General features: G+C 38.7%; 1 protein-coding gene across 1 annotated transcript in view; it reads right to left on the reverse strand.

Moving 5' to 3' along the window:
- Window positions 1–6483: 6483 nt before the first annotated feature.
- The window catches only part of PLXDC2 (plexin domain containing 2), a gene marked incomplete at both ends in the record, with an annotated part of 302364 nt that continues 283716 nt past the window's right edge, over window positions 6484–25131 (reverse strand). The window contains 5 exons of the mRNA XM_081343300.1: window positions 6484–6600; window positions 8807–8967; window positions 9904–9942; window positions 17475–17625; window positions 18676–18736. Of these exons, the coding sequence (XP_081199426.1) occupies window positions 6484–6600; window positions 8807–8967; window positions 9904–9942; window positions 17475–17625; window positions 18676–18736 (529 nt within the window). The remainder of the gene's footprint in view (window positions 6601–8806; window positions 8968–9903; window positions 9943–17474; window positions 17626–18675; window positions 18737–25131) is intronic.

Raw genomic sequence — 25131 nt, forward strand, 5'->3', positions numbered from 1 at the left:
GCTGAACCAGCAGATGAGTCACCATCTAATAGATCTGTGAAAATCCCTCAAAAGGCATACTTTGAAACATGAAGGAGTATTTATACAGTGACTTTCTTGGAATCGTTAAAGTAACTGCATCTATTTCAATGCTCACATAGCTGCTTTTTAAATTACTTCTAGTTGTTTCTGTATCTGTGTCCTTTTACCATCTTTATGGTTTCCCCCCCACCCCCCCTTCAGTTTCTGTTGTGTTTCTTTGTTAAATTTTGGACAGGCTTTGAGAAATCAGTCTTTAAAAGTTCATTTCAAGAACTGGAAAATAACTAAATTTGTTATTCAGCTTTCCCTTTATTGACTTCACCTAACCATGCTGCATATTTCCTTTTTTAAAGCCATTATTATTATCCTTAGGTTTTGCTTGAACTACCCTTCCCCAATTTCAGTTGTGCATTCTATAACTATTAATCAATTACCATGAACTACAAACTTCTAGAGCAGGGGTGTCAAACTCAATTTCATTGAGGGCCGCATCAGCATTGCGGTTGCCCTCAGGGGGCCGGGTGGGTATGGCCAGGGTGGGCGTGGCCTACTGGGTGGGCGTGGCTAGAGTGTGTATGGCCTACTGGGTGGGCATGGCCAGCTCTACATCGTTGGCATCAAGGGTGCCTATGGGGGCCTGGGCAGGAGTGGGAGAGATCTGAGGGTCTCTGGCATGAGGAGGGTCTCTGGGCCAGGGCCAAGGCAGTGGGGGCCGTTTCCTCACTGTTTCCAGGATGGCTTCGCGGGCCACATGAAACCACTTCGCGGGCCGGATCCGGCCCCCGGGCCTTGTGTTTGACATGTCTGTTCTAGAGAAATCTAGATGAGGAAGAGTTGGGTTGGACTTTGTTTTTCTTGATCAGGCAACATTTCATTTAAGATCACACCATATACAAAATTGGAATGTTTTGCAAATCTTTTGCCTAAACTGCACAACATAAGAAATTTTCCTGAGTCTCTTAGATTGTAATAAAGTACAGTATATGGCCAATTTTTATTCTGCTGGATGGTATGTTGCTATTTATTAATTAAATTAAATATTACCCTACTCCTAAAATTAGAACCTTTTCCATTAAACTTCATATACTGTATGAAATGGAAAGTAAGCCCTAACTTTTGCAGCTTCCTTTCACTGAATTAGGAAAAACATTGGAAAGAAAAATAGGGTCTTTGAAGTTGCCTACCAACAAGTATCATTTGAACAGGATATTGAATAAGTACACACTTATCTGTTCACAGTTCCTTCTGCCACAGAGAGATAAACTTTATTTTCATCCCTCCCTTTTTTTGGTCCCTTTGATTCAGTTTTTGTCAAAATTCTGTGAAGCTACAGTGATGCCTCAACCTATTCATTTTGCTTCTTCTTCTTCTTCTTCTCCTTCTTCTCCAGTGAACTTTGTAGAGTTGCAGGCTTGATGACCACTGCAAAACCATGACTCAATCAATCAAAATTGCAAAAATGCATAGAAATGAAGAGAAAGAGAGAGAAACACACAGAGACAGAAATACAGAGAGAAATGCTTTTGCTTAGTTTTTCCTTTGTGGTTTGCTGCTCAATTAGATTATTCAGTCTTTCATCTGTTTCAAAATGAATGCACTGGCCTATTCAGGAGCACCCACAGATGTGATTTTAAAAAAGTTAAAATAGTGATAGCGATAGTATGACTGAGGTTCTGCCATTTTTTATGCCCCCAATTGAAATAAAAATGGGCGGAGCTTTAATCCTACTATTGTTGCCACTATCTTGACTATAGCTTTGAACTTGCTCCCTGTACATGGAAGTCTTAAAGCTCTCTCTCTCTCTCTCTCTCTCTCTCTCTCTCTCTCTCTCTCTCTCTCACTCTCTCTCTCTCTCTCTCTCTCTCTCTGTGTGTGTGTGTGTGTGTGTGTGTGTGTGTGTATGTGTATGCTGTATGTTTTTCTTTTTTTGTTTACATTTAATAATTTCTGAAACCACACTGAATGAGCATTCATATTTTGCTGTATCATAGTAGTGAAGTAGAATAACATACCGTATATACTTGAGTATAAGCCGACTCGAGTATAAGCCGAGACCCCCAATTTCACCCCCAAAAACTGGGAAAAGTTGTTGACTCGAGTATAAGCCGATCCGCCGTTCTGCATGCCTCGGAGGCTGGATCCGCGCTCTGCAAGCCTCTGCCGCCAGGCAGGTCTCCGTTTTGTTCTGGGACTAGTTCCCTAGCCTTTTGGAGCTTTTGGTGTTCGCCCATCAGCTGTCTACGGGGAGGCAACAAAGCTGCCTCTCTAGGCTTTGAGAAAAGGCCCCTTGCACAAAAGGCAGCTTCAGGACGAGCTTCCAAAAACCCTTTCCTTCCTTAACGCCCTCCCCACCTTCCCCCAGAAAGCCATATTTCTTTTTTTTTATTGAAAATTTTTATTGAAGTTACAATATTATCCCCTCCCGAACCCACCCCAGAACCCCTCCCCCTCCCCCATATTTCTTCAATAACAAAAACATAAAAAGCTGGTTGGGATGTACTCGCTGATTTCCCCCCCCCTTTTTTTAGATGCTAAAACTAAACTCTCCCTCTGCCTTCCAACCAATATCCCTTTTTAAAATCTTACCTTGGCTCCAGATGGAAGAGTAGAGGAACTAAGCTAGTAAGGAGAGAATTTTTTTCTGCAACTTTTTACTCCTGAAGTAGTAGTAGTAGTAATAGTAGTAGTAGGAATAATAATAATAAATCCCTAAAAGTTGTGCCAGAAAATGGAGGACGCTGGGTCTTTGCAAGTTTTAGCTGTCTGTCAGACTGCCTGAAAAGGGCGGCCTTCAGGCAGCCAGGCGGACAGCTAAAGCTTGCAAAGACCTAAAAGTTGTGCCAGAAAATGGAGGACGCTGGGTCTTTGCAAGTTTTAGCTGTCTGTCAGACTGCCTGAAAAGGGCGGCCTTCAGGCAGCCAGGCGGACAGCTAAAGCTTGCAAAGACCTAAAAGTTGTGCCAGAAAATGGAGGACGCTGGGTCTTTGCAAGTTTTAGCTGTCTGTCAGACTGCCTGAAAAGGGCGGCCTTCAGGCAGCCAGGCGGACAGCTAAAGCTTGCAAAGACCCAGCGTCCTCCATTTTCTGGCATAACCTTCGGAGATTACTTTAAAAAAAAAAAAAAACTTCAGAGGAAAAACAGCTGCAGAAACATTTTGTCTCCTTGCTGGCTTGGTTCATCTACTCTTCAGCCAGGAGGGAGTCCAAGGCCTAGAGAAGGAGAGCTTTGCAGCATCCCTATGGACAGCTGATGGGCAGACAGCTGATTAGCGGAGAAGGCTCTGAAAGTAGCACCAAAGCCTCGGCCGCGCACAAGTCCTCGGTAAGTTTTTTTGTTGACTGGAGTATAAGCCGAAGTGGAATTTTTCAGCCCAAAAAGTGGGCTGAAAAATTCGGCTTATACTCAAGTATATACGGTATGAAGAAAATTGATGCTATCAGTCATGATGTCAGAATTACCCATAATACTTACCACTATATTATATGACGACGAACAGGAACTTTACAGAGCTTATTTCCATTTAGTTGAAGAATGCCAGTGTTGCTTAAAAACTTCCACATTAACCAGCATGGCCAATGGTGAAAGATGATAGTGGTTCCAGCCAAATGTTTTGAAGATCATACATTAGCCAATGCTGACTTAAATGCACATGCTTTTAATCTGTGAATGATGACACACTCAAAGCTAAAATAATGAAGTTGTAGTCTCAAAAGAGCTGGATGGCACCATGTTGAGCAATATTGATCTAGTTAATCCTAAACTTGAAGAAACTTTCTCCTTTCTTGAAGGATATACATAGACAATATAATAAAATTACTTGCCTGGAGGCTCTCTCACAGAAGTGAACAAGAAGTCTCCTCATATAAGATTTTGTGATCAGGAAAGGGTAAAATTCATTTACAGAGACAAAAATAATGAAATGAGCTTTAACATTTTCACAATAAAGCCAGTACTGTTTATTTCTAAATTTTTATTATTCAATTTTTAATTCCATTTTTAATATGCAGTGAACATACCTAATACTCCTACCTCCTATTTTCCCAATAACAACCCTGTGAGGTGAATTAGGCTGAGAAAGAGTGACTGACTGAATGTCACAAAGTCATCTTTTATGCGTAAACCGGGATTAGAACTCAAAGTTCTGGTTTCTATACCATCTTAGTCACTATTCTAAACTGGCTCTCTATAATAATACTTTTAATAATAATACCTATAAATTCTTTTTTAATAAAATTTATAAATACATTCTTGATCACTTTGCTCCAATTAGGTGCCTTCCAGGTGTTCTGGACTACAACTCCCTGGATTTTTAGCAGCCACAAGTCAATGGTCTCGATGAACTGTGACTACATAGTAATGATGTGCCAAACCCTTGTTCCAGGGATGGTCTAGAAGTTTCTGAAAACTAATCTGAACCAGAAGTGGTTTGTGGTATTCTGAGAGTGGCTCTGCCTTGAAAAAAATAGCCACTTATGGTTTTTTTTGGACATGGTATTTTGGCTATTCAGTTCCCCAAATGGTGGGTTTTGTACATTCTAAATACATAGTAAACCAGTTTAAACAGAATAAAGAATGAATACAGGAAAATACATAATCGTATTTTTTACTGAATGAAATAACAAGTAAAATCATGTGTTATAGTTGGTTGTTTTTTTAAAAAACAAGAACCGTAGATGTATTGATATGAAATGTAAACGATTGTTATAAAGATGCTATCTGAGAAAGTGACTGAGCAACTTGAAACCTGAAGCTGCAGATAATACCCTACCATGAACCAAATGCTATTACTATGTGTGTAAAAATACAAATGGTGAATTTTGTCCATGCAAAATTTGAAAAATCGAAATATTTTTTTAAGAGGGTACATTTCTATTTTCCGTCTGGAGAATTATTTCATTGTGACATTGTAAAAAATATTTTTCCCCACTGAGAGTAAGAAATGTTTTATTTTGTTGTTAAAGAAAATGTGGCTCTAAAATGCAGTCAAAGTTAGCACACTGCAATTAAATGAACCACTTTCTCTTATGCAACATAAACATTTATTTTAATACCAAGGACTATTTTACAACTCAGTGGAAATATGCAGCAACGCAATTTATTTCCATCATCAGGATGACAAAAAAAGCACTCTCAACAGCCACAAGAGCCTGCCTTGTGTTAGTGATAAAAATATATATATATATATATATTTATGCAGCTACTATGTGCATTAAACAATATCTCTACATGAATCTGTAAGGACTGAAATATGTTTCATGTTTTTCTAGGGAAGAAGGGCACTGATGCAAAAATTCTGCTTCTAGAGAACTGTGAAGACATGACTTAGCTGTGGGTATACTGTGGTTGGGTTGGTTTTTTTTGGTTTCCTGTGTTCCAACGCTGTTCTTTTTTCAATATTAATCAAATATCTACCTCTTCTATTTTAGACCACCTTTCTGGGGTATAAACAATGCCCCCAAAACTGGAAGTCCAATCCTCTGTGCCAGATTCATCTGCAAGAGGATTTCCAAAACTTAGGGCAATTGCAATTATGTGATTGAAACCCCACTTCCTTTTTACAAGCACTGTGCCTGTGGTGTAGCCACCATCTGGATTTTTTTTTAACCTCCTTCCCTGAATGCCCTGTGTATAATTATTCAGCAATAAGTCCCAATGAGCTGGGATTTATTTCTAACTAAGTCATGCACACCCATGCACCCCAATTTCCCTCCTATGAATATTGAAACTGAGTATTAGTCCAATTTCACTATATATTCCACTTGGACAGCCTAATTTCACCACAGTGAAAAACATTCTTGCTTCTTCTTTTTTGTTTTTCTAAAGCCTCCAAATCTCTATAGTGCTTTGTCAACTATAGAATATAGTTGTGATTAGCCAATTGAGGTTTAAAGATGTAGGTCTACAGAATACAAGAAGCACTTTTTCTCTTTCTGATTATATTTTATAGCTATGTATTAGAAAATCAAAGTGATTGTACTCATGGAAATACAGAAAGTGAGTAACCTATGTTATTTGTATCAGGTTTATCTCACCAGAAGATTAATCAATTATGGGGTTGCCTTGAGACATGGGGAAAAAACCCTTGTAAGTTAAAAACAAAACTACTTTACTTCATCAAATACTGTAGGGAAGCACTCTTCTGAACTAAAGCTGTTGGTACATTTTGTGGATTATTCTATGTCTTTTCTTGAAACCAAAAACGTGGCAAATGTGTTCTTTATTCTCAGACTGTATGTGTTTCAGAGGCATGTTTCTGAAATATTGTATGCCAGATGGCTCTGAAACAAAACACTCTGTAAAGGGTCATCATTTAGTCCCATACCCAACCCCCTTGTGGTTTCTCCAGAAATCCAAGCTATTTTCCTCAGGTTGTAGCAGCTTCAAGTTCCTTTTTTAAAATGTGAGGCAGAATAAAATTCTCACACCAGTAGGCCAGTACTGGTGATTTGTCACAGAATAATTCTAGCATTGCTCTGATACAATGAAGCCTTCCTTCTCACCAACTGGTTCCACTTCAGCATATGAGGGGTGTCCGGATCCTCTCCGAAATTTCATTGCAGGCCATCTGCTTGGGCGACGCTAGAATAGAAGACATGGCACTAAGAAATGTTCTGAATAATTACCACACTTATTCCTCTATGGGTAGTCCTGAACTTGCAGCAACAATTGAGACCAGCATTTTGTTGCTAAGCAAGGCAGTTGTTAAATGACAAATGCCTGATTTTAATGATTTTTTTTTGCCATGGTTAAGTTTATCATTGAAATTCTTAAATGAATCATGTGATCGTTAAATGAATCTGGCTTCCCGCTGATTTTGCTTGCCAGAACTTCCTGGAAAAGTCACAGATGGTGATCACATGGCTCTAGGATGCCGAAACTGTCATAATTATATGTTGCTTGCCAACTGCACAAATATGAGTGCAGGGATGCTGCAACAGTTGTAAATGTGAGGCCTGAGAAGTGTACATTATTTTTTCGCTGTTATAACTTTGAAAGTGTTGCTAAATGAATGGTTGTAAGTTGAGTATACGTGTGTTGTATATATTAAAGAAAAAAGGAAATATCTACAGAAATATTTCAACCAAATCACTTTTAAAGACAATAAAGGGAAGCCTAGATATAATTTAATCAATAAGAAGACATTAGGGTATAAGTAGTTTTATATAAAAAGGGATGCGGTGGCTCAGCGGGTTAGGACGCTGAGCTTGTCGATCAGAAGGTCAGCAGTTTGGCGGGTCGAATCCCGAGTGCCGCATAACAGAGTGAGCGCCTGTTACTCGTCCCAGCTTCTGCCAACCTAGCAGTTCGAAAGCACGTAAAAATGCAAGTAGAAAAATAGGGACCACTCCCGTGGGAAGGTAACAGCATTCCGTGTGCCTTTGGCATCTAGTCATGCCGGCCACATGACCACGGAGATGTCCTCGGACAAGCGCTGGCTCTTCGGCTTTGAAACGGAGATGAGCACCGGCCCCTAGAGTCGGAAAGGACTAGCACGCATGTGCGGGGGAACCTTTACCTTTACCTTTAGTTTTATATAAAAGTGGAAAGAAGTGTGAAGACTTTTTTTTAGGGAGGGAAATTCTTTCCATTTTTCAAATACACCAACAAACTTTAAGGTAAAGGTAAAGGTTCCCCCGCACATGCATGCTAGTCGTTTCCGACTCTAGGGGCCGGTGCTCATCTCCGTTTCAAAGCCGAAGAGCCAGCGCTTGTCCGAGGACGTCTCCATGGTCATGTGGCCGGCATGACTAGACGCCAAAGGCGCACGGAACGCTGTTACCTTCCCACTTAGTGGTCCCTATTTTTCTACTTGCATTTTTACGTGCTTTCGAACTGCTAGGTGGGCAGAAGCTGGGACGAGTAACAGGCGCTCACTCTGTTACACGGCACTTGGGATTCGACCCGCCAAACTGCCGACCTTCTGATCGACAAGCTCAGCGTCCTAACCCACTGAGCCACCGCGTCCCTTTATCCTTTACCCTTTATCCAAACTTTATCCTTTAAAAAAAGGCTGAATTGGGCAATTTTAAAAATATCTTCCTTATGTTGATGGAACCAAGTAATTATCAATTTATCAAACACTCTTTTCATCTGGCGGTTATTCGCATTGTATTTCCTACCTCTAACCAAGTGGCCCAAGGTGAAAATATTATTCATAAAGGTACTCTATTCCTTACTTTTTCAGTAAAATGCATTTAGAACATTTGTCCCTCATAGACACTCCCAGTTATTCTAAAGAGCAGTGTTATAACTCCTAGACATCCTTCTGAATTGGAATTAGGAGAAGCCAGCTGAACATATCACAAGACTGGAAAAGTTTCATTTCAGAGTTATATGCATTATTTCTATATGAACGCAGTATGGTATAAATATGATAACTAAATAAATGTACTAAATTTACATTTGTCATTAATATCATCACCACACAAAAAATTCATGACAAACTATTTCCCAGACAAATCAAAGACTGGGGTGGGGGATGGTGGTGGAGAAGATTGTTTTCAGCAATCATGCACAGAAGCCAATCAATTTTCTGGGGGGGAAAGGCACAATGAAGTGCTCCATGCTTTATCAGATGAAGATACACTCCCTGTTACTTATCACATCATTTAACTAAATGCCCTCAACTTGTAAATTTAGCACAAATAATAACAACATGCCAGGCAAAAACAAAGGCTAATATTAGTTGGTGTCTGAAAATACTGCACTGTTTCAGGGCAGGTGATGAAAGCTAGCTTTTCACCATGCTGCAGGCTGTAGACCAATTGTGGAAAACACAGTTTACCTCAATGAAGAATAGACTTGCTGCAGAGGTGGGATGGTGATACATATAAACAATAACAAGGATTGCTGCAGCTACTATCAGAACCAGAACGAAAATCCCAACAATTAAGCCAGTGTGCAGAGTGGCACTTTTCTTCTCTTCTGTGCTGTCATCTGTAGAGGCTGTGAGAAAAATAAGGATTAAGCTTGGCACAAATTCATTTCAGCTCTTTTACTGTCCTCACATACAATAATCTGTTGCATTGACAAAATGAGACACGCCATTTTTTGTGTGCTAAATACTCATTATAATATCTCTGCACAGACAATTTCCAGATGTCTTATTATTTCTAGATTAATAAACAATATTAATGTCTACTTCTATTCATGCCACTTAGATACTCTCCAAATTAAATCATGCTGTATCTCTATCTTTTGTTTCCTAATAACATATTAAAAATACCTGCAGGCATGCATTACTATTTTGAAAACTAAATGTCATCATCAAATCTCATGGCTTCTGAAAAGAATCAATAAAATCTGAGATGTACAAATTACCATTTCTCAACTTCTATCTTATCGTGGAGCATATGGGTATTAAATGATCTTTCAATATTTTGGTCTGAAAAGAATCCAGCCAGCATATAAAAATATTGCTAAAAACCACAATTCTGCTAAGTTTTATGGTATTATGTGCCATGTTGTATATTAATAAAAAGATATACAAGGAAGTTTTGTCCTGCAGCAAACCTATCTTTCTCCAGAAGATCTGATCAGGTATCTAAGATTGATAATGCTAGTAGAAGTGCTTGCTGTTTTGTTGTATTCAATGAATAGTGCTGTGATTTGAATATGAACATTTATATCAACATTTGTTTGTCTAGGTGAAGATAGAATATATATTCTAAAAATAAATCAGCAGTCAAAGAGGTTTGCTTCATGGATACAATGAGCAACGCAAATTATGATAGCTGACTACACTAAGCATTCTCTCAGAATATCTTTCATAGTATTGTAGCATAGGTAAGTGGATAAATTACTAGAGCAATTTGGTTTTATGGAATGGCATTTAGATGATCTGTTCATGTAATCTGAACGCAAAAAAATAGCAGCTCTTACCTCCATTATCTTTTAGGTGTAGAGCTATCTTGGTATCATCTAGAAGAAGAAATTCAAAGCTATTAGAGTAGAATTTTATCTAAACATCTAATGCTATGTTTATATAGCATTTTACATTTATTTAGCAGTTATAGAAGTTTATATTGGAAGTAACTGATCCACAATCATAAGGGGTTATATGTTTAAAATGATTTTAAACAAATGTGATATTCTTGAATAAGAGTTGGAAGAGTAGTCCTATGGATCAGTGAGGAATTTAAAAAAGGTTTCTATAGCAGTTCGTGTTAGCACTAAAAATCTGACTTTATAACCACTGACTATTATACAAAATTTTTAATTACAGCTGATCTTATGCCCTTTCAAAGTCATTGGTAAGATTTATCTCTAAAACTGCTATATCAAAGGTTTCTGAATTATATTATAGCAATAAAGAGCAATATTACAAAATAGGTTTAGGAATATAAAATGAACTAAGATGATGTGATGAATATTTTCCTTTTCTCCTTTTTGATTGGGAAAAGAGCAAAATAGAAAGTCAGAATAAAAATGTCTGAACTCTGGAGAAGAAATTTATCCTAAGTATCTAAAATATTGCTGATTCTTCAGTTAGAAGAATTTACTTGGTCTGATTCTGAGCCGGTCACAAATAAGCACATTGGGAAGCTGTTTTAGAGGGTTGTTTACTCAACTACATAACATGAGGTATAGCAATCAAAGGTAGATTATAAGGTTTAGGAAGCTAAGAGTATAAGTATTTAAATAATGATGGACTTTGATCATAAAAGTAATGGCCTTTGAGTTGAGAAATTTTAGATGTGTACATTTTAGCTGTTCCTGTCCAGTGAAATCTAAAGAGGAAGATCATCCATGGCACTGGGGGCCATGAAGATTTTAAAAATGCAAATCTTTTCTAGATGTGGATTTTTTATGAGCAGTTTTTGTTGGGGTGTAGTACTGTAGTAAAAAAACAAAAACAAAACTTATCTTCAGGGGATTCCATTTTAAGTTGTTTGCTGGTGCCAGAAAAGCACACTTATTTGGAAGATTGGCTAACAGAACAGAGGGGGTTGAAGCTGGTATGTAACTTTGCTAAGAGATGTGTGTGTGGTCATAGGAGTTTTAAATTCCCAATACTTTTACATGTGAAGAGGAAGAACGTCCTGTATTGCTAAGGCTATTTGGTGGCGTATCATGAAATAGCAGTCAGCATTGAATGATAGAACATCATCAAAGCCCTGATGACTTAGTTGGTTATAATGCAACATTGCAGGCTAACTCTGCCCACAGCCAGGAATTTGATCCTGATGAACTCAAGATTGACTAAGCCTTCTGTATACAAGTCTAAGTGCTATTGTTATAACACTGAAAACAGGAAACACTCTCTTAAACTCAAATGTACCTTCCTTTCTCTCCTTGAGGAAGCAGTAGGTTTGCTTGAAGACAAGCGAAGAACGACTGGCCTGCAAACTAAATTCAGTCTGCCTAACCTCAGTGAGAGTCATTGCTTCAAGGTGCTGTGTATGTTTGAATCACCTATGATGTGGCTTTGGATGGTATAAGCCTGTCTGCATATGGATGGAGTGGGAATACAGACAACAGCAGCCAGCAAAAATACTTTGCTGCCTAAGACTAAATTCATTGTGGTTAATACTATTCAAGACACTCTAGCCCACAGGTCGGCAACCTGCGGCTCCGGAGCCGCATGCGGCTCTATGAGCCGTCTCCTGCGGCTCCCAGTCGCCCGGTGCGCGCACACCTCTTCGAATGGGCAGTGGTGCACGCGCACCTCTCCAAATGGAGAGTGGCACCGCCCGTTCCGAGAGGTGCGCGCGCACCTTTCCCAAGGGCGGAGGTGCGCGCGCACCTCTTCAAACCGCCGCCATCCCGTTCGGAGACCTGCTGCGTTCGCCTGGTGCGCTCCCCCCCCTCCCTGGGCCTAGATGGTCGGCAGTCCCCGCAGGCAGGCTGCGCTGAGCATTACCCAGTTGCCCTAGAAACCAGCAAAAAAGAGGTTGGCGGCCCACCCGGTCGGAGAAGGAGGAGGGGTGGGAGAGGGGACCGATTTGCCAGCAGTCTTTGCAAAGTAGCAGCTTTAGCCGCAGCTTCGCCGGAAGAAACCGACGGGCCCGCTAAAGCCCTTGGCGAGCTTTGAGTGCAGGGAGGTGGGGTGAAGAAACCCGACACCGCCTCTGGTCCAGCTTCTCGGGCTCTCTCTCTCTCAAGGGGGGGGACGATCTCGCTGTGCCTCCCACTCTAAGGACCAGCCGGGCAGAGCCACGCAGGTAAGCCCCCCTCCCTCCCTGGTAAAAAAAAAGAAATGCAGCAAGGATGTGCCTGGGGACCTTCGGCATCTTCCCTCTCGTTCCTCCCCCCTGACCGTCCCCCGCTCCCGGTGGATCGAGGCTGGAAAGGAGGGAGCCACAGTCTGGACGTCGTGTAAGGAATAAAGGCGCGTCTGAGAGACAGTCGGGGGTCCTGTAGCTGGCACTAGTGGGGAACTTGTTGTGCTTCATAAGTGCTTGTCCCCTTCTTTCTTCCGATCGTCGCAGCGTTGTTGTTAAGTAATAGTGCTGCTAATGTTATTATCCCATTCCTCCTGGCATTGCACTTGGCCTGGGCTGCATCCCGCAACGAGCAGGTGTGTCTTGCTCTGACAGGAATCTGGGCTGAAATGAGTTTGGACTACAACACTGTCCCCTGATGAGGAAGGAGAGGGAGTGTGTGGCCGAAGGGGTTGTTTCTTTCCACCCTACATATAGACTTTGATTGATTGATTTGATGGCTGCAGAACTGGCTGCCTGCGTGGGGCAAACAGGCAAACAAAATCACCTCCCTCTGGGTATTTTCCAACTGTGGTGACGCAGTGAGACTGACCTTTCAGGCTTTAGGTGTCTGTCTGCACCATTCTCTCTTGAGGAGAAATTGCATCGCTTTTTTATGGTGGTTTGGAGACCTGCCACGTTCATCAAACATGGACGAACACGGCAGGTCTCCGAACGGGACGGCGGCGGCTTGGGAGAGGTGCGCGCGCACTCTCCAAAACGCCGCCGTCCCGTTTGCACAGCTGCTGTGTTCGTCAAACATGGACAAACGCAGCAGGTCTCCGAACGGGACGGCGGCGGCTTGGGAGAGGTGCGTGCGCACTCTCCAAACTGCCGCCGTCCCATTTGCATAGCTGCCGCGTTCGTCAAACATGGACGAATGTGGCAGGTCTCCGAACGGGACGGCGGCGGCTTGGAAGAGGTGCACACACACTCTCCAAACCGCCGCCGTCCCGTTTGCACAGCTGCCGCGTTCGTCCATGTTTGACGAACGCAGCAGGTCTCCGAACGGGACGGCGCGCACCTCTCCAAAGGGGAGACCTGTCGCCGCACAGGTGCCTCCCATTTTGCGCATGCGCAAAATGTTTTTTGCGCATGCGTGTGAGTGGACGCACGCGCGCGCACTTTTTGCGGCTCCACTTTTTTGTTTGTGTGATGGAACCGGTTCTGAGTGGCTCTTTTCCTTTTTCCGGTTGCCGACCCCTGCTCTAGCCCATGAGGCAGAAAATCCTACAAATATCTTTCCCTTTTCATAGAAGGAAAATTAGAATAGAAATGAACCAAGCAATTATTTATTATATTTCCCTGCACGGTAGGGCCCAGCTAAGCCAAGCAAGGATTTTGAGAGATAGGGTCCATGCCAGTGTTGAATTGTATCCCCCAACACTTTTCTAAGCAATAATTCTGGGTAGCAAAGCTGATTGGATATTTAATATCATGCCATAATCTTGGATTCCTTGTACTTTCTGGAATGGGTGGAATCATATTGTAGGGAAGAAGAAAACAGTACTATGAGAACAGCAAAAAGGGAAATAACAAAAAGACTTTTTTCTTAAACTCTGGGTAATATTTTGTACTCCTGGAACCATTCCTTTTGCTCCAAAAAATTCTGGAAAGAAATCTGGAACAGTTTCATGCAGGATATGTGCAGTGGAAAAAAATGGCAGAAATTAATTCACATATGAGTTTAGAACATGCATTCATGTTCCACAGGAGCAGTATTTATCTAATGTACATTTTATTATTAGATTTCAATTTTATGAGTTTTCTCTGATTTTCAGAAGTCAGGATCATTTAATTCTAAAACATAGGCAACCATTTTAAGTCATTTCCTCAAACTGTGATACTTTAAATTCTTTCAGCTTTCTGTTATTATTCTGGCCGCTAAGAACTAGTGCGATAGAAATAAAGCTCAAAAGCTTCTGTTGACAGTGTTTAAACCTTTCTTTTAGGTTCTTGCACTCAAAAATAGTCCTTTGCATTAAGAGACTTCTATTTTTATTATCTTTGCAGGATTGACAAGCTTAAGGTTTGTATGTAGCTGAAATACTGTTGAAATGTTTTACAATAACCAACTACATCATAACTATACAATCTCTTGCAACAGACAAGCAAAACAGAAATTTTATTTTATTAGACTAGCACTGACAATTCAAAATTAAAAATATTTGATACAGATAGTCCTCAATTTATTGAGCCCAAAATTTCCATTACTAATAAGACAATTGTTATGTCATTTTGCCCCATTTTATAACTTTTCTTGCACAGTTGTTAAGTGAATCACTGCAATTGTTTATTGAGATTCTCAGTCATCCAGGTCATAGTTGTCCCAAAGATGCTTTTTCATAAGGCAACTGGACTTTCTTGTTTTTCTTTGAAGACATCTTACTTCTTATCCAAGAAGCTTTTTCAGTTCTGACTGGATGGTGGGGAATGGAAAGATTTATACTCTTACAGAAAGCTGTTCATTTGCATTCTTTTAGTGAGTTGTTAAAGCTACTTGGATGCTAATCTGTGTCTTCAGGGTCACCTGAGGTGTGCAAATAGATGTGGAGCCTTCTTGGGACTGTTGAAAGGACCGTGTTGTAGACTGGAGCTAGATGATGTCGGATCCCTCTCCCTCTGTTGAGAGAGGGTTGTTCAGTTTTGACATAGATGGCCTCTTTGACCCCTCTTTCAAACCAGCGGTCCTCTCTGTCCAAAATGTGGACTTTGCTGTCTTCAGAAGAGTGACTTTCGTCTTTTAAATGCAGATGGACTGGTGACTCTTGACCTGATGTATTTGTTCTCCTATGTTTTAACATATGTTTATGAAGTTGTTTCGTTTCCCCAGTGTACTGATCTGCACATGGCTCGCTGCATTGTATTGCATATACAATGTTGCTCAGTTTGGGTCTGGGTGTTTTATCCTTGGGGTGGACAAGCTTCTGCCTTAGTGTATTCTTAGGTTTGAAGTGTGTATGTATGTTGTGTTGACTAAAGATCCTCCTGAGCTTTTCTGATATTCTGGCAACCTATGGAATGACTATGTTGCTTCGTTTATTGTTTCCTTCGTCTGTTATGGAGGATCTCCCGCTAGGTCTTTTTGAGATTTGATGAATGCCCACTTGGGATAGCCACACATTCTGAGGGCTTCCTTGATGTGTTTTATTTCTTTTTCTTTTCCTTCTTTGCTGGTGGGCAGAATTTGATGTATCTGTCCACTGCATTGATATGTTTGGTGAATGCTTGCAATTCCTGTGTTTTGATCTTGATCCAAGTATTGTCCACATACCTATACCAGTGAGTCGGTGGGAAGATAAGCCTCCAGGTAGCTTTAGTGGCTCGCTAAAAGAATGCAAATGAACAGCTTTCTGCAGGAGTATAAATCTTTCCATTCCCCACCAGTCAGAACTGAAGAAGCTTCTTGGATGAGAAGCGAAACATCTTCAAAGAAAGTCCAGTTGCCTCGTGAAAAAGCATCTTTGGAATCACTGCAGTTGTTAAATTAGTATTACAGTGAAATGAATCTGGCTTCCCCATAGACTTTGCTTGTCAGAAGGTTGCAAAAGAGACCACATGACTCCAGGACACTGTAACCATCATAAACACATGCCAGTTGCCAAGTGTCCAAATTTTGATCATGTGACTGCAAAGCTTGTAAGTGTGAAAAATGGTCATGTCACTTTTTTGAGTGCTATTACAACTTCAAACAGTCAGTAAACAAATGACTGTAAGTCGAGGATTACCTGTATTCTCTTCTCACAAAGATGGAGTTAGAGAGGAAAAAAACCCTAGTACCTGACTAGATAGTTAATACAATGAGTTAATTACCACCTCATGAATATACCATTGATTTTTGAATTGAACCCAAGAAGTTACATTTAAATTAAGGTAAAGGTAAAGTAAAGGTTCCCCCGCACATGCGTGCTAGTCGTTTCCGACTCTAGGGGCCGGTGCTCATCTCCGTTTCAAAGCCAAAGAGCCAGCGCTTGTCTGAGGACGTCTCCGTGGTCATGTGGCCGGCATGACTGGATGCCAAAGGCGCACGGAACGCTGTTACCTTCCCACCGTAGTGGTCCCTATTTTTCTACTTGCATTTTTACGTGCTTTCAAACTGCTAGGTTGGCAGAAGCTGGGACAAGTAACAGGCGCTCACTCTGTTACGCGGCACTCGGGATTCAACCCGCCAAACTGTCGACCTTCTGATCGACAAGCTCAGCGTCCTAACCCACTGAGCCACCGCGTCCCTATACATTTAAATAAGTACATGTTAAATAAATAAGCTCTATTTTATTAAAAAAAACAATAAACAAGATTGCACACAACAGTTTGCACATCATGGAAATTGAAATGGCAGATCTGCTGCCATTGTGCATTTTTTCCAAGTATAAAATGATGTTATTCATTTTCTACAGCAGTTTATGTTTTCATCACCGCACCCCTCTATGCTTTCATGTATATTTCCCTATTCACGAATATTTATATACAATTTCTGTTGTATCCTTCTTATGTGTACTTTTGGTATGCTAATTCTTGTTATTTATGCATATTATTTTAATGATGTTTAAAAACATCCTTACAGTTTACTGGCTTTTAAACAACTCATCACCATTACATTATCAAAAGAGGTCTCTCATTCTGAATATTGCCCACTTCTATAAGATACTGATTTAATACCAAACATGTCAGGAAAACACTACATACTACCTGTAACTGACACAATCCTGTTACACAGTCCTGATTATTGGGAAATAATCAGCCCCAAACAGTACATACCACATGTAATTCACACAGTCCACTTATACCAGGACTTAATTCATTTGGGAAATATATAGCAAAATACTCACCTTTTTCTGAAAGCTAATAATCTCCAACAGTATTTTGGATCACTAAGGATGTTAAAATACTTCAAAAATGAGAGTTTCAATGTAGAAGATCCCAATGACTCCAAATCACTGGTTCTAAAATATTGAGTCAATGTTTAAATAACCAAGAAAGTATTCTAGTTTATGGATCTCTTGACGCTACTTAATTATACTGAAAGCCAATTTCAACCCAAAACAGGATTAGAATTAAACTTAATTATTATAAATTATAGAAAGATTTTGTTTATAGAGGTGGTAGACAGTTTTGGGCCATGGTCTTTGGTATCATAACGTGACTGTATTACTGAAGGAGTACATCTCCTGAGTATATAAATTTCATATGACAGAATTATGCTGCAAATTTTAAACATTTCTGATAACATATTTGACTCTAGTTTCTTACCTTCTGTGGGTAGACTAGTTGGCAGATGTGATGTAATGGCTCCTCTGGTAGTTGTTAAAACTCTGTATCTCATTGTGGTTTGCTGTAGTGCAGTTGTGATATGAAGAGGCGTTTGAGTTGTGTCTGTGTTCTCACAAATCTTATTTTTTGACTGCATAAGAAAAATATGAAGAAAGGAAATAATTGGTTCTCAGTAGAAATCATTTGTCTGAGCTCTACATATATCTAACACAAACACAAAAATATGTGAAAATGGAAATTTTAAATTAAGAGTTTACAAATATAAATATAGCATATTTTTTGGCTAAAAGAGAATTAAAGTCCCAATAAATGGTAGGGAAGCTCAAATTTCTAAACATTATAAGAACATTTATTTGCCACTAAAGAACTGAAAAAAGAATCCAGAATGAAATAGTTCATTGTATTTTTTTCTCCCAAACTGAGGTTTGGCTCTGAGATTAGATTGGTTCTCACCCCTACTGGCTTTTTGCAAAACCTTAAAGACATGGTTTTGTCACAGAGCCTAGGAATCTTGGTGTCTGAGCCTTGTAATGATTGTTCTGATTTTTGTTGCAGATTTTTACCTTGGTTGCAGATTATGCTTATTATATGCTGTTGTTTCTTTTTTGTTTTATGCTTTTATACTGTGTTTAATTATTGGTAGCTATGCAGACAAGAGCATGAAGCAAGGGCCCATATAAATTACATACATACATACAGAATCCAGAGTTAAAATTCAATTCCCTTAATTTTATCCTTGAAAAACTTCACTTATACACAAAATCAAGTTAAGGCTTTCCCATCAAATGTACTTCTGGGTTCTTTGTCAATACTGACATCCAAGCAAACTAATAAAAAATAATGGTATATATCAATGCTATTTTTTATAGAAAAAGTAGGTAAATGTCTCCAATAATTGCAATATTCTCCCATCACACAATGGTCAATTTGGGATGACAGTTCTGATTTAGTTTTTCCTATTCAAAACATGTAGTTAGGGCACAGAGAAGTACATTTGGATTCAACACGGGTGCTCATGATGTAAGTGACAGAACAGATGCTGCCAACAGTGATTTTCTAAGGGAAAGGATAAATCCAGAAACTGCTTTTAAATACTGTTCAGAGAAGTCTAAGATATCCTCTCCATTTTAAGAATCAATATTCATAATATAATAATAAATATAGGATATCTGAATATCACCTCTTCAGGGCAACCACTATCTACCCAATCTTGACGATGACGATCAAAGCCACTGGAACATCTTTAAAAAAAAGAGATTAAAATGAATCAGGTGCCAGTGAAACGTGGATTAGATGGGAAAAGAGGGAGAAAAAAGAGAAAAAGCAACTTCATTTCTATGCAGCGAAATCTGTATGATTAAGAGGTTATTCATGTCATTTGAAATTATTTTTTGATTTAAAATGATTAATGTTTCCTACAAGAATTAATTTATATGATTAGACAATTTAAAATGTCATTGCTTTTTGCTCTAGATAGTTAATAACTTCATTGGACTTCCTAGTAGATTAAGGATTGATCCCCACTCTGTGGATTTAAACTAATTTAACTTCTTCTCTCAAGATTTTTTCTTCATTTTCTATATTTAAAATACAGCATCCCCCCTCCCATAATTCACCAGGTACATTATAGTCTTCTTTTCATTATGGTAGATGATCAAAGACACTAAAGCATCCATTACTGTCTGCAAAAGATATGCAGGTGTTGAACCAATTCCAAAGAATCAAAAAGGCAATTTAGAGGAAATTCTTTGCTTTAAGTTTCATTTTTCATTGTTTGTAATCATTTATCCGGATTAACTAAAATTAATGAAGTCACTTTTTGCAAAATACAATTTATGATAGGTAATGAATATATTTTTAAAAAGTTGGTACAATTATTCTTCATAACAGTATAGCATGACAGAGAGATTAAAATGTTGGACTAGGATCAAGGAGACCAAATTCAACTATACTCTTAGTGATGGATGCTGGATAGCTTTGGGTCAATCATTGTCTCTCTCTGATAAATTACCCACAAAATTTATTGCTATAGGACTGTGTTGAGAAAGAGTATCAGATATGTCTTTTCAAGCTCTTGGAAAAAACAGCTGACAAATAAATACAAATAACAAATAAAATAGGAATTGCCATAAAATAAATCCTAGAGTGGCAATATGAATCAATTTATACTGCTACATTTGGTAAATCAAGCTTAATATATTTCCAGCTTCCAATAATAAAGATTAAACTAGCAGAATTTTGAAACAAGAATGTGTTTTTAGCTGTGTTTTTTAATGTTTAAAAGTATTCATATATTTATTCTTTGTTACAAATAATTTTCAAGAAAACTTGATTTCAACTGAATAGACCACCCCTTTAAAAGTAACATTTAGAACTTGCATGAGAAAAATGAAATAACTATGTACACAGCAATAGGATATGTTTGTGTGTGTATGTGTGTGTGTGTGTGTGTGTGCACTGAGTTCAGAAGTATAAGTTAAACAGTTTTAGAGTAGCAGATGCAAATTGCACATGCCTATTGAATAGACTGGTGGCCACAACTTTGACATTTTAACTGAGAAGGTTTTGTCTCCTTATCCGTATCACACACTTTGTCTATTCAGAAAGCTACCCTCAGAAACTAAGAATATAATAAGCTTGGTTGGGAGCTACCTAATACTGACATAAAAAAATCAGTGTACATATGGAGAAATTAACTGTGGCTTGGATATTCAGCTATTGATTTGCTCAGCTTTCAAAGCTTATCAAAAAAGCTTGGATTCATTCTGTAATTCAGAAGATGCACAAAAAGGAAGTTAACGTGGATGATAGAAAAGACACTAGACTAAGTTAGCAATATAAAAAAGGATTTTTTATTTACTCTTGTATTTGTCTCCTGTTCTATCTACAAAAACTGAAGTCCCTACTGAAGTGGATAATCTTTGTTTATTAACTGCATGGCTCAACTGCATGAGCGGAACAGAAAAAAAAATACTTTGCAAGGTTAAGTTGAAGTAGTTGACCCCAAGGAAGTGAATGGTTTTAGAGAACCTGCTTGTTCAACATTCACTGTTTATGCACTAGTGGGCCTAAATATCTCACTGAAATGCTGCTTTAGAGAAGCAAGATGGCTTTGGCTCCAAATGAAGGTATCTGCAAAATGTTTCCAAGGCATATGTCACAGACCCATCAGTCATGGACCATATAATCATTCTTGTGTCTCCAATTTATGACTCCACAAGCTATCATTACAATGCATTTTCTGCTTAGAACAGAACATTTAATAAGCCTTCCATTTACTGACACAGTGATAATTCCCCATTGCCATGAAAACACCATGGCAGATTTGATTAGTGATGCCACTTGTACCATCTGTCAACATAGCTGATTTATAACAACTTCATTCTCAAAGGATGACCCAAGTTTGCTCCTAGTAAAGCAATTAACAGACCACATTCTAGGACATGAGAAAAAACTCTTTTCTGAGATGAACAGAAACTCTTCTGCTTTTCTGTTTATAGGGAACACAGAAAATGTAATTTTGGAAATCACAGTGGGATGTAAGAAATGTTTACACACTGTGATAGTTTGATTTGGCTAGTGGCTCGTAGTGGAGCACTGCAGGGGACAGAGTTGATATCTTCCAGGATGGTGAATGTGAGAGACAAAATGAAGTTGTAAATAATCCTTGCAGGGGTCATTTGTTCCTATTCATAGTACAAAGAAAAGAGCTGGGTGTCTTATTTACTAAGCTACCTAAAAGTTCTTGTTTTCCTGCTTTAGAGAGAGCAGAAGAGAGATGTCAATAAATATTAGTCCAAAATCAAGAAGCTTTTAAAAAAGATCTGCCAAATTAAAATGATACAGTATTATTCAGCTTAGAAAGTTATTGACATAGAGGAAAACAAAACTAAAACAAAATCATTTGTTATGTTTATGCTAGTCTTCTTTGCCAGAATTTAGAATAATGCCCTGATTTCAGTTATTCTACTTTCAGTATTATCTTTATAAAATTCCTGTATGTGAGATCAGGATGAAAAATAGAAATTTCATAATTGAATGGCTTGGTGGATAGGACTTTGTGCTAGACCAGCCCTCTCTGTGCATTGCATTGGCGTTAGATAACTCAATTTTTATCACTGAAATTCAGCAGCAAGCAAACTATCCAATTTATCAAAATGTAGAAAATATGCTAAAGTTTGAATAAATATGTTACCAAATATTTGCTAAATAATTTAAATATGTAAAACATACAATTTGAATCATACTCACTTAGCACCGAAAAATTTCTCTTATACACTAGGCATGTAATTTTTTATGTTTCTGGCTGGAAAACTGTCAGCCTTAATGGAACTGCTCTTGGCTAGTAAATTACTGGAATTGACTTGTTATGGGGCTTAAGACATTGCTAATAGTTTCAATGGCAACTCAATACATACACTTTATCCTTGATTTAGCCTCATTTTTGTTTTAAATACTGTATTCTTTCTTGAGATAAGATACAAGGGTTACCATGTTTATGGAAGGAATCTTGTATTTTAATTGAATTATGAGTTATTTTTACATAATTATTCATGACTGTTGAAACCTGTAAACAGAGACTGTTTCAATAGATGAGAGTGCCAGTGAAGTTTGCAATACTGTATATGCACTATAACTTACTGTAATTAAAAAACAAAATTCCATTTATGTTTTTGAATTTCAATTTTTCCTTATGAGAAAATGTAAAGCTATTTAGCACTTCTTTAAGTGAATGTCCTGCAGTGGAATTTATAAATTCATAAATATGCAAAGGTTTTTTAGCCTAAATGATAATAAAATTATCAGATGTTAAGGATTTTGTAGCTGATATAAACTGGTTTCCATAATATAACCCCTAGATGGTTTGATGTTTTGGACCATCACTCCTATAAGCCCAAGAACAAAATTAATGATAAACGGCAAAAGGAGTAGTTGTACAAAACACCTGGAGGGCCACAAACTGAATAAGATTCAATAGTTTGCACAATACTTCTTGTGTTTTTGGAATTATATATATGATCTTACATAGCTATTGTTCTGTTACAAAAGAAATGTCTAGGGCAGGGGTGTCAAACTCAATTTCATTGAGGGCCGCATCAGCATTGTGGTTGCCCTCAGGGGACCGGGTGGGCATGGCCAGGGTGGGCGTGGCTAGAGTGTGTATGGCCTACTGGGTGGGCGTGGCCAGCTCTACATCGTTCACATCAAGGCTACCTATGGGGGCCTGGGCAGGAGTGGGACAGATCTGAGGGTCTCTGGCAGAAGGAGGGTCTCTGGGCCAGGGCCAAGGCAGTGGGGGCCATTCCCTCACTGTTTCCAGGATGGCTTCGCGGGCCGCATAAAACCACTTTGCGGGCCGGATCCGGCCCCCGGGCCTTGTGTTTGGCATGTCTGGTCTAGGGCAACCACCGCATACTGTTTGGAAGATGATCACTGTCTACTCTACAATAATCAGTCTAAAGATTACGTACAGAGTTATTTGCAATCAATATTACAATGACTGGACCTGAACTTTAATATATATTTCATCTCTAATATACCTACCAAAAGGTATCAGTGGTTCAAAAGGAAATCAGATTATAGAAACTACATGTTTTTCTTTGCCTCTTTTGGTTAAATTACAAGAATCTGGTTGAATCATTATTATGTATTACAGAGATCTTGCTTGAAACAATAACATCTTCCTTCTAAGTAGAGGTTAGCAACCTGAAGAGTATAGCCTGTTATATTTTTTGCCCTTCTTAAAATCACATTTGTCTTTAGATGAATAAAAGTCAAATTAGAGCGAGCAAACAGCAAAACAGCCAAATGGTGTTTACTGACCTACTGCAGAATAACTAGAGCTCATCAGTTTTGTCATTAGTTATACCCATTAAAACTCATGACCCTGGTAAGTAATAAGTGCTAATTATAGAATGAGAACATTCTATGGTTAGCAACAATGAACATCTATAGCACAGGGGCATCAAACTCGCAACGTCTCATGACGTGTCGTATCGTTTTCTCCATTGCAGGTAATGGGGTGGGCACGGTTTTGGCATGATGCATTCGGCCCTTGGGCTGGCATCTTGACACCCCTGATCTAGCTGTTCCCATTTAGATACTTTTTATATTTGTTATACATTTGATGGCATGAGCAATATATACATTTTATTAGCTGGGAAGACTTGTACAGTCATGGTTTCCATTAATACACTTAGATTTGAATGGCCAATTTCAGTCATAGAACCATACAGCACTTTGGAGTTTATATTAAAAATATGGTTCAGATTGTGCTTTAAGCTCTTGCAGGTAGGTGCAAGTGAAAATATAGGCTGTATGAAGAGTGTTGAGCTTCAGGCTTTCGTGACTTGTGATCTAGACAACAGATCTCCTAATGTTTCACCTGCAACTGTGGCTGGTATCTTCAGAGGCAAAAAGTGGTTTGCAATGCAGACTATAAATAACTGAGCAGGGACTGATGGGGTTCCTGTCTTTATATACAGATAACCTGAGTTTTGATTGGTCTTTAGTGGAACTGGTTTCTGATTGTTGCAGGTTGATGATAGGTAGTCTCTGCTTGAATCTAATTTACTGGCTGATTATTGTAGGCTAGAAAAAATTAAAGTAACACAGTAGAGTAATTTCAAAGAATTGCTGAAGAGATGGCAGATATAAAGAATAACTCTAGTGACTTTTCTTACAGAAAGTTATGTGCTCAAATAATCAGGAAAACTTTGAAAACCTATTTTCTATACTATGTTGATTCAGTATCCATACTTTTTGTTTGGTTGTGTCTTTACTTTTTGAACATCTAAAGTACATATTATATAGAACCAATGACCACATTCCTTCTATACTATATTCTAGACCACCCTGCTTCCACTTAGTTGTTTTGAACCATGAGAGTGGTAGCAAATAAATTTAATAATAATATTGTTTTTTGGGTTCTAGTGCCATCTTAAGCATGACAGCTGGCGGGGTTGGCTGTGCCAGATGCACTCTTTCAGTCACAGTGTCAGGCTCAGTGAACAAGCCAGTGAATTAATTCCTATGGCAACCAATGGATCAACACAGTTTATAAAAAAAGTGGAACCTGCACTTGCGAGAAAATACTAAGAAAGAAAAAAATGCTATCATCAGGAGCAATATTTCCAGGCCCATTTTGGTCCTGATTAAAAAAAATATTTCAGGTTGATATTTGCTGCAGGGAAGAATCAGCTACAGCAGATTTCTTCCATGTGCTTGAAATGATAATTCTCATAGTCATATAATATAGAAACAAATAATTCTCCCCTCTTCCCAGTTGCATTTCTCCAACCAGTTGTAGAGAAGTACAACTGATAAACACTGGCTACATGTATACTTTGGTGCCTTGTATTTTATTTGACATTATCCAGAGAACTAACTATGTTTGTGGATCAACCTCAAGGAACTAAATATGTTTGTGGATCAACTTATTTATCAAAAAATAAGCCATACATCAGCATTTGGTAGAATTCCACAAAGCCTTGGAAGGCCTTTTGTGTCTTAGTAAACCATGTTTACAATGTAATTTCATTGAATATAAAATCTCACCTTTCCTTATTACCATAAAAACACATTTTATTACATAAATCTTTGTTTATGAGGTTAAATTTAATTTATTTATTGTGCA

The sequence above is a fragment of the Vipera berus genome (genome assembly GCF_964194415.1).
Source record: "Vipera berus genome assembly, chromosome: Z".
NCBI classification, from domain to species: Eukaryota; Metazoa; Chordata; class Lepidosauria; order Squamata; family Viperidae; genus Vipera; species Vipera berus.